Below are 10,548 nucleotides of genomic sequence, written 5' to 3'. Positions count from 1 at the left end.
ATTATTACTATCAATTTTCCAGTTGACAATACCACCACATACCATTGTTTGTGTGTTAAGTCAGCCGGCATCTGCACGCCAGAAATAACGGTTGCTTCTCCATTTGGTCTCTAGGTGGCAGAGTGACTTCAGTCAATGAAACTGGGACTGGGTTACACGTAATGCTGCTTCCACCGTGTCCCAGTGTTCATTAACTTCACGCATAAGAAGTATCAATAAGTGATAATGCATTTTGTCTTGCTTTTCGGCTTGCATCATACTACGCGCATGAACTTTTCCATGGAAGCTTTTCCCTTCAGAGAAAGTACAAACCAGTGCGGTGCACCCCAGTTTATTGGGGGGCATGGAATACTGTATGACAAACATGGTGAATGCAAAGGGATCTGCGTAACTGATCACACGTGAATGGAGGGTTTCGACAGACTTGAAATAAGGTTGGAGTGAATCTATAGTCAAGCTACAAGAGGCATGATGTGATGAGTGTTGCAGGTTCTTGGCACTTCTGGGATGGGTTGGCCTTAAGCCTTAAAGGACTCGAGACATACAGAAAATATCTGGCAGGTTGCAAATAAAGGCTCGGGGTGCCAGATACCAGCCCTGGCTCTGACAGACCTGGAGGAAACTGACAGGGCACTCCCCTCCCCCACCAAAGAAAGAAACAAGATCTTTACTGAGCAGGGATTGCAGGCCTTCCCAAACCTGTCCTGGTGGCCCCACACCATCAGCTTTTCAGGATATCCCCAATGAATATGCATGAGATAAATTTGCATCCACAGAGTCTCCATGATCTGTATGTTTATCTCACACACATTCATTGGGGATATCCTGAAAGCCTGACTGGCTATGGGAACTCTAGGATAGGCTTAGGAGAGCAGGACAGTAAAGGATCACTCAGTGGATGGAGGAAAACAGAGCAAAGGGGAGGGATAATTTATTTGCATTGAGTTTTGTCAGAGAAAATTCAAAAACACCTGTAATGCAATATTCTTACTCCGAGGGATTAATTATCTGTGAATGTTGCAAGGTAGGTTTCTTATGGAATAAATGTTGTAATAATCACGTTGGTCTGGGTGGACAGGATTGTGCTGCTTTGATGTCGTCTTCCTCAGTCCGCGTGAGATGACATCTTGTATCACAAAAAAAGACATGCAGCTTTTTTAAATGAATAAAAGGAAGTTCTTTCTAAGTGGGGCAGGCTAGCAGTGCTGTCACTAGGAAATAAGAAATACAAGAGACAGCAATTAGACCACTGCGACTTTAAAGCAGCCGCAGAAAGGACATCCATTCTTTTTAAGTCTATCCCGTTCTCTTTATCAAAGGGCACAGACAATAGTATGGTAGCTAGCTGTTACTTTCCCAGGGAGGAAGTGCGATCTAGTGGCTTGAACATGGCACCAGAAGTCAGGAGAAGTCCTAGGACTCCTTTCAAGTCTCCGAATGCCTGGGGCCAGGTTCCCGCTTTAGCTCCTAGTACTTCCATGGACCACTTATCTAACTCTACTTGAGGAACAAATGAAGCATTCGTCCTTCTACCCCTTGGAAGATTGGCGTGCCGTCCAGGTAGCAGACGAGTGCCATTGGGGAATCGCTGCCAGGGGTGCCCGTCTGTCTGCTTCTGAGTAACACACGTGAGGTGGGAAGGCTTCATACATGGCCGGGTTCGGGCTATTACTCTCCACCGGTTGCATGGAGGACTGGCTGCGGCAGCAGTGGGGCGAAGCCCCCATCTAGCGGAGAGAGGTAGAGCTGAGGGCTCAGTTGTCGAAGGGTTTCAATGTTCCAAGTCAAGCTCCTACACTTTGACAAATGGCCAGGGCACAAGCTTCTACATTTAGGCTCCTAGAAACATGGCCGCTTTTGGGGGTGGGGAGAAGAATCAGGGGCTTAACCATTGATTTTCAGCACTAGCCACCTTAGAACCTAGATCTTGGCAAATGAATTGCAGGCCTAAATGTATGCTCCTTCTTTTAAAAGTAGAGATCATTTCAGCTGAAACTTTAGGCTGCTAAGGAGGTTGTTTACTAAAGGTTTTCTCCCATTTGGTGTCTTTGTGAAAACTGCTTAATAAACAGGAGCCCTACGTTTTGGCTTAAATGAAATGCCAAAAAGTTTGTGAAACTTGAGCCCCAAGGTTCTCCAACTTACCCAACAGGAGACACCTACCTTTCAGCTGACTGGTAGCGCCACTGCCTCCAGACTTAGAAGGCTGCCAGTTCTAGTCCTGCCTAAGAGATTTCCTCACAGCAGCCTTACGCCACTTCTCAGCCTCTGTCAAGCTTGCAATTTATCACCAGCAGCAACTCTGCCCTGAATAAGTTTTGCCAGCAGAAGAAATCCTAAGTAGGTTGCCGCTGCAGATGTTCAATGTAATACTTCAGTTCAGTAACTCAGGTTTCAAAGATTTAAGTACCTGAGTCCTTCTTACAGGAAAAGAGCCCACTTCTCTCTCTCATTGCTCATCTCTCCTGTATAAATGTACGGCGTCCCCAGCATCAATAGTTGACGCGTTTTCTATTTTGCTTAAAGCCTTTAAGAAGACAGACATGAAATGGAAGAAGACGCAGAAACAGAGCTGCAGAATTTACAAAACACAAGAATAAGGGTGAACAGAAGCCAAACTGCTATGAAGATTATTAACAATAACGATGTTTAAGCAGCACCATCTATGACAGATGCAGAAAGGCCTGCATTACTGGCAAATGTCTCTCTTCAGTCTAACTACATGCTCTAATGCAATTCACTTTTATTACTTTGCTCAAGGCATCATCCAGGTACACAGCATTGTGCCTGTGTCTTCGGTCATCTGCTTTCTGCCACAAATAGGAAACCCAGAAAGAAATGATGAGTAACAAATTTTCCAAGAGCGTCAAGGCTCTTGCTTCTTGGGCTTAGGGAAAGGGCTGAACAGCTGTGTAAGCAAAGCAGTGACAATAAAAGAGGATAAGTAGACTCCTTTGATATGTGGATTTATCAGTGGTTTCCATTTTTATGGAGAACATTAAGATGGTGTTTTGATGCGCGAGGAACATTTGGAAATACTTCAGAGAGATCTCGCTGAGAAATCATTCTGCCTCCTGGCTCTGTCTTGCATAGGACAATGGGAGAAAGATATTTTTAAATACGGAGCAGCAGGAACTCTCTCTTCTGGATTGAGAAATCAGTGCATGGAAAGCCTCATGGAGTACAAAAACCTGGAAGTAGATCCTTCCAGGAATTAATCAGTGGGAAACAGGATGGGAGGGAGGGGAAGACAGAACACTTGAGTGTTATACAACTAACCATGGGATATATATAGGACTGCCAGCTACACAAACTTTCTAACATAGAACCTGTGGTGTATTTCTTTTTTATTTCATTGGGACTTGTATATTTCAGGCACATTGAGGATCTTTTCTCATCATGAAACATGCAACTTGCAGAATGGCAAGAGGGTGCCGGAGTGAGAAAAATGAAAGCCTTTCTCACTGTAATCGCAATGCTAAAACTCAATTGTTCAAAATTACAGTTACCTTGGATCTCTTAGGGGGCTAGGGCTCTTGCTGTGTTCCCTTCCATCTCCAGCTTTGCCTCAAAGCCCAAACTGACCGACTGCAGCTTGGGTGTTCAGTTAGATTACAGGCCATCTATGGAATCTCAAGTTTCCTCTGGTACTCGCTTGACGTTTCTTACATCTTCAGAAACTTAGGATACTCCATCCATACCCTGCCAAGACAAGATTTAGCCGCTGTTATTCACTCACTGATAATATCTAAAATTGACTATTGTGATGCTCTGTCCCAGGGTCAGCCTACGAGTCTGCTGGATCGTCTGCAGCTCCTCCAGAACACGATGGTGAGACTCTTAACAGGATCCAAAATCACAGCTCGTATTACACCGGTTCTGGAGGGGTTCCACTGGTTACCGATCTTGTTCGGGGTCTTTCCATTATTTACAAATGCCTAACTCTCCTGGTGCATTAAATACCCTAGCAATCACTGCATCCTCACAGCAATGGTTGTTACAGGTCCCATCACCATCTGTGATTAAGCAGGAGACCACTTGTCACTCGGCTTTCATGTACTTTGCTAGTATGTGAAATGCGCTTCCTTTAGATCTCTGCTCAGAGCTTCGTTACCCCCAGCATTTATGAAAAGGTTAAAGACCTGGCTAGTAATGTAGGTCTTTCCTGGAAAAATAAGTTGTTTTTTGCTATATGGGATACATTTGCTGCTTTTTAAATTTTCATTGCACTGTGCTTTATTGCAATATTTTTTGACCACTGTATTTGTATTGTTGTCTGATATTTTAATGTTTATTATAATCTGCTTTGGGATGCCTACATGAAGTGCAATGCCAAGTATGGCAATAAAGTAAAGCAAATCCAGTGTTATAAGTCCTTTGCTGTTACCTTGTTTAGAGTTCCAAGAATCCTGGACATCCTGCTTTTGACTTACAATAAGACATATAAAGAATTGTCTTTCATATGAATTCAGTCAGTTGTTGGTTTTTTTCTCCGAGTATTCATAATAAATGTCTTTATGATCTTACTCATCAATCTGACAGACTAAAATACCCTCGGTTCTAGCTCTCTAGGGCCACAGTCAGGATAGTGGATTCAAAGAGCAACCCCCCCACCCAGTGGAGGTGACAGAGGATAAGAGGTGTCAGAATTTGAAATGGCATGGCAGGGAAGAAAATCCGTAGCAGCTGCAAAGCAAATGAAAGTACAAGATCAAGCTGGGAACATGAGCAGACCAGATGGGCCTGAAGGCTTCTCTGTGCTGTCAATGTTTATGTTTCTGGCAATATTCTGGTTAATTACATGGTGCTGCGAACAAAGTGGATTTGCATGTGGTGCGCTGAATTTGCATTACAAGTGCATCAGTTTGCTTGGGATTAGTCTTCGTGAAGGCTTGGCCAACAGTTGGACCAGTGGCACACATGATGGAAAAGGACTTAGGGGCTTAGACCCATCCAGAACAGAAGGAGGTTGCCTAAGTGGCCATCAGATCCCCATGAGGAAAACTGAGTCCGGTTCTGCACTTATCCCTAACACAGGTTTTATCCTCTGTATACCTGTACCCAGGAGTGTGTGGGTCCGAGCAGGGAACCTACGTATTTACTGATTTGAATGTACAGCTATCTGCCATTCCAAAAAAATCTTCAGGGGCAGACCTACAATAATCAAAACCACATAAACCATAGTTTAGATCAATACAATTGTGAAGAAACAGCTGAGACGTTACTTTCTGTAGGTTTGTAGGGTTAATGTCTATGACATGTAACATATCCCTCTCTCCTTCACATAATCCTCAGCGTATCCTCATTGCTGCAGCCTGGAATTGTGTTTCTACTGCAAGCAAGATCCTGACGTGCGAGCGGTTTCCCTCTCTTCTCCGTCAGTGGGCTCTCCTTGCTCTGGAATCTGCTCCGCTTATTTCTTTACAGTTGGTTTTGTTTTTTTTTCCGTGCTTAATCGTAATCAGGGCAGCTGCTGGCCAACACGACACCCCAGGCCAAGGGGGTTGCTTTTGGAGCCCCCTCCCTTCCCGGCTCATGTGTTTGGAGAACCACAGACTAACTCAAAAGGGCGCCGTGGCACCCACCCCTCTCCCCGGCTTGGCTCCCAGGATGGGTCGCTCTTCTTACCCACTCCCTGCCATGGCCCCTGATTATAACAATTTCATAATCAGTGACGAATTAGCCAATCCCCCTGCGCGGAGCAGAAAAGAACTGAAGATCCGCTTGCAGAGAGTAAGAAGAATGGAAAAGCCACCACCACACTTCCAATTCCAGCATGGTAAGATTTGCGGGACAAGGGGTATTTCAAACACTAAAGATGGAATGAACCATAGAAACAAACTGGAAATGTGTGCCACTTATTACAACCTAAGATCCCTCATTTTTAGGAGGGATACAGAGCCTGTCACCTCTAGGCCACTGGTGCAACGTCAGCTATCAGGCCAACAATGACCAAAGGTCATTATCATCCAAAAGCCATCTGCTGGCTTATACAAAATTAAATGGAGGTCTCAGACCCGTTCCCAGGGGATATCATTAAAAATTACCGTTATAATTTGGCACTAAGTGTCAGCAGTGCTGGCAATCCCAGCAAAGAGAGACCTAAGATTGTGCAGGCATTGGGACTGCACTACCTCCCACCCCCTAAAGGTGACCCTTGCAGGTCTCACTGGCAGGGCAGCATGGGGAAAACTTGCCCTGGCAAAGCCTGTGCTGTATTTGTTCTGTACATAAATGGAGAACATTGATTTCCAGTTCTACCAGTCTGGTACTGTATGCAAGCAGTAAATTCACTACAAAATATCTTGAAAACATAGCTCTCGTTTTTCACCCTAATTTGTATGTTGTAACTGAGGAGACAGAGCCACTCCCACCATTATAAACACTGTGCTACTGTGCTGATCCCTTTCAGAGCCTTTAGAAGGCATCTGATGTAAAGCACAAGTATATCAAGAGAAACCAGAGTGGACTCAAGGCAGGGGCCTTCTACATTATCTCCTGGGAGGAGGAAGTCCCAGCCACTCTGGACAGTAATGTCTCCTACAGGGGTGTCCAACTCCGATCCTCCAGAGCTACAAACAGGCCCGGTTTTCAGGATATTCACAATGCACAGGCATGAGATAGATTTGCATACAATGGAGACGGTTGGTGCAGATCTATCTCATGCATATTCACGGTGGATATCCTGAAAACCGGGCCTGTTTGTGGCTCTGGAGGACCAGAGTTGGCCAGTCCTGATCTAGTGACCAGACCAAGGGTGCACAAGTCACAGGATGCGGAGTGAGTCACACAGTCTGCCATCCTGGCTGAGGAATGTTGCTGAGCTTGAGAAGAAGGTGGGAGAGTTAAACAGACCCTGGAAAAAAAAATCCTGGGTAGTTGTGAATGAAAGCAAGAAGAAGAAGAAGAAAAAAAAAAAAAACCAACCTCAACGACAAAAAAAAGATGCGAGAGAGTGAAGAAAAAAGCAAGCTGATGTTTGAAGAATTAGATTGAATTGCAGGTTTAAGAAGCGCATGGGTAACAGGTGCCTAGTGCCAGCCACTGTCCTCCGGTTCCACCCTAGCGTACCTTTTACGAGAACCCAGCAGCTTGAACAGCATTTCACCATCACATTTTAAAGCAGGCATCCGGCCTGTTCTACATGTTCCTTCCCACTTGGCAGTGCACGGCTGTAAAATCTTTCACCATCCGCTGCTGCACTCTCCATAGAATAAGTCAAGTCTCATGATTTCTACCCAGACGGTGCAGCAAACCCTCCCCAAACCCTGCAAATGAGTGAGCAGGTGGTGCCTGGCACTTTACTCTCCGCTTCTGAAGCAAATCGGTTTAAAGCATTTCACTGAACTCTCTTTCTTTAAACCAGATATTCTCTCAAAACCTGTGAGATGCCCTCGACTTACAAAAAAAAAAAAATCCCGAGGACGGGACAGGACGGCTATCGCTCGCTCACTGCTCAGTAGCAGGCAGTTGACAGTTTAAGTGGTGGCTTGGGTATAATGCAATACTTTTTCCTCAGGCTAAACTTTATTTCCCCACACCGCAAGATTGCTTCATGTTGCATTAAAAAAAAAACCAAACGTATTTATTGCATTAGTGTAAAAAGATGCCTCGCTCTGGGTAGAGATCCCCTCCCTACTGTTGTAGCGACAGGTTCATGGCGGCGGACGTCCTTGGCTCTCCAGCTCCCTTGAATCCGTCGGCCTCGATCGTCACCGATCGGTCTTTAAAGCGTGGGCCGCCTGCAGTCTGCTGCAAAGAGAACGCCTTGATTTCTCACCTTCAACTTTTTTTTTTTTTAGGCCTCTTAATCGCTGCTTGCCGCGCTCTGAAGGCTGGAGGAGACCGACCCGGCTCGTCGCTCTTCCCTCCCCCTCCCCCCTCTCTCTTCCCGCCCCCCCCTCCCCCTCCCTTTGCAATCGGACTGCTCTGACGTGATTTTTGTTCTATGTTAATTGGAGCACGTAAGGTAAACAGAGCCGAGCACACGTCCAGGCCGTGGCTGGCAAGGTGGGAGGGGAGAGGAAGAGCTCGTCCGAGCCCGAGCGGTGCATAAATGCACGGGACCGGCCGAGCGCAAGGACGAGATGGACTCCGCTACCCGAAGACTTCTCCACGTATCTCCTCCACCAACCTGAAAAAGCAAAAAAAAAAAAAAAAAAAATCCAAAAAACCCAGCACCCGCGAAAAGCCCGGGCAGGCAAGAAGAGTTGAGACTTCCAGCCGGCGATCCCTGCCAGCCTGCCTCCCAGAAATCGCCGGCGCCCTGGAGACGGGAACTCCCGCTAAACTCAGTCCGTCGTGGTCGCTGCCGGTGTTCAGTGCGACCTGGGATATTGACATAAAGCGCAGGAACTTTTAAGGAAAGGTTTTTCTCTTTTTCTGACCCCCAAGCGCGAGCACCGCGGAGCGGGGGAGGCTCTTTCCAGCCGTGACGTCACACCCCCGCCCCGCTTTCCCGCCACCCCCCCGATAAATAGCAGGAGCGAGGGAGCTCCCGAGTCAGACGCTCACTGTACATCAGCCACCCGGACCCAGGCGGTCCGGAGAGACCTTCCGTGACTCCCCCGCCCCCCCCGGCACCCGATCGAAGGCCGCCCCGTGGGAGAGGGAGAAAGAGAGAGTGGGGGAGCCTGACTGGTGGGGGAGAGGGGGCACCCGACGCTCGGCAGCGCTGCCCCATCGCCCACCCTCTTGCTTTCATGCAACGCCTGCTCAACTGGGATCCAGCATGCGTCCCGCTCCCACAGGGCTTTAAATCCATGGAAGTGGCTAATTTCTACTACGAGGCGGACTGTTTCCCTTTCGGCAAGCTGCACCGGGGCCGCTCGATGAGCGAACTAGCCATCGGCGACAACGAGAGAGCCATAGACTTCAGCCCTTACCTGGACCCCTTACCGCAGCCCGCCGCAGCAGCAGGGGGCAACTTCGAGCCCCCCTGCCACGACTTCCTCGCCGACCTCTTCGCCGACGACTACAAAGCCAAGAAGGCGCTGCCCGACTACGGCACCCTGAGCCTGGCCCGGCACGGCCTCTGCGCGGCGGCGGCGGCCGGCAAGCCCGGCGACCTGCTGGGCTACCCGCACCTGGTGGAGACCAAGGTGGAGCCCGTCTTCGAGCACCTGGAGCCGTACAAGGCGCCGAGGCCGGGCGCGCGCAAGGAGGAGGGGGCCATGTCGGGCAGCCCGCCCTACGGCGTGCGGGCGGCGTACCTGGCGTACCAGTCGGTGCCGAGCGGCAGCAGCGGCAACCTCTCCACCAGCTCGTCCTCCAGCCCCCCCGGCACCCCCAACCCGGCCGAGGGCGGCGGCGGCAGGTCCGGCTACGCCAAGGGCGCCAAGGGCAAGAAGGCGGTGGACAAGCACAGCGACGAGTACAAGCTGCGCCGCGAGCGCAACAACATCGCCGTGCGCAAGAGCCGCGACAAGGCCAAGATCCGCAACATGGAGACGCAGCACAAGGTGCTGGAACTGACGGCCGAGAACGAGCGGCTGCAGAAGAAGGTGGAGCAGCTCTCCCGGGAGCTGGCCACGCTCAGGAACTTGTTCAAACAGCTGCCCGAGCCCCTGCTCGCCACGTCGGGACAGTGCTAGCTAAGGGACTGTGCCTTTGCCGGGTTGACTTTCTTTTTCTTTTTTTTTTTTTTGTTTGTTTTTGTTTCGTTTTGATTTTTTTTTTATTTTTTTTTGCCTTCCTAGATTGGGAGACTTCGAAACTTTTAATGCTAGGGAAAGAAAAACAAAACACGTACTCGCACACACAAAACACACAATAATAATAATAATGTATAGTATAGGGGAATCTCCTGGCAGTGTTGGTTAAACTTGCACCTTGTCTTTGGAAATGCATTTTTACTGTTTTGTTTTTTTTATTATTGTTATTCAGATCTTGTATGGAACATACCGGTTGAATAATAGTGTTATTTAAAGAGCGAAAAAAAAAAAAAAAAGACACCGTGATGCAATACTTTAACCATGGCTGGTACGAATGTGTACACAACTGATGCAACCTTGTGTAACTGTCAGTCATGGACGGCGTAATCTTTTAAAGATGTCTATGTTTTTTTTATTATAAAGAATCTATTTCTATAAGAAAACGGCATATGTATATTTTGGGCTCTATGCATCGGAAGCGTTACCGATCAACAACTGTAATAAATCTTTATCGTTACAGAAATCCCTGCCCGGTGCTTTCCTGGTGGCTTTAGGTTTGCTTGGCAGTCCGGGGGGTGGGAGGGGGATGATCGGGATGTTCTGCTTGTGTTGTGTTGTGTGTGTGCCTTTTTTTTTTTTTTTTTTTTCGGTCCGTGCCGTGCGTAAGCAGCGGGGCCGCGCATGGTTTGAAGGTTGAAGTGCGCGGCGTGATTGCGAGGCGCGTGCGTGCGAGCGCGCCCGTGACTCACGGGGAAGGGATCGCGGCCCCGAGCGGCGCCCTGCCGGGGTTCACCGTGCCCCTCTCCACCATCCCCCGAAGGAGCAAGAGGCTCCGCATCCCCGTTAACCGCAGTTGGGAGGGAAGGGGAGGGATTTTGCTTGCGAAATAAAGAGC

The 10,548-nt window shown here is 48.3% G+C and overlaps 1 protein-coding gene and 1 long non-coding RNA gene across 2 annotated transcripts; one reads left to right on the top strand and one right to left on the bottom strand.

Annotated features, from left to right (window-relative positions):
• Positions 1–347: 347 nt before the first annotated feature.
• On the bottom strand, positions 348–7,773 carry LOC115098043. Its single transcript, XR_003858396.1, has 3 exons — positions 7,072–7,773; positions 3,510–3,702; positions 348–1,211 (listed from the first exon to the last, which is right to left on the bottom strand). It is a non-coding gene; the product is annotated as an uncharacterized LOC115098043 (long non-coding RNA).
• Positions 7,774–7,996: 223 nt separating this feature from the next.
• On the top strand, positions 7,997–10,000 carry CEBPB (CCAAT enhancer binding protein beta). The gene has a single exon (XM_029614328.1). It carries the CDS (start codon positions 8,703–8,705, stop codon positions 9,591–9,593), a length of 891 nt encoding a protein of 296 aa, XP_029470188.1. The 5' UTR covers positions 7,997–8,702; the 3' UTR covers positions 9,594–10,000.
• The last annotated feature ends 548 nt before the right edge of the window (positions 10,001–10,548 follow it).

Source organism: Rhinatrema bivittatum, chromosome 8 (assembly GCF_901001135.1).
Source record: "Rhinatrema bivittatum chromosome 8, aRhiBiv1.1, whole genome shotgun sequence".
Taxonomy (NCBI): Eukaryota; Metazoa; Chordata; class Amphibia; order Gymnophiona; family Rhinatrematidae; genus Rhinatrema; species Rhinatrema bivittatum.
Note: the sequence above shows the minus strand (reverse complement) of the source record. Positions and strands in the feature narration are given on the sequence as shown.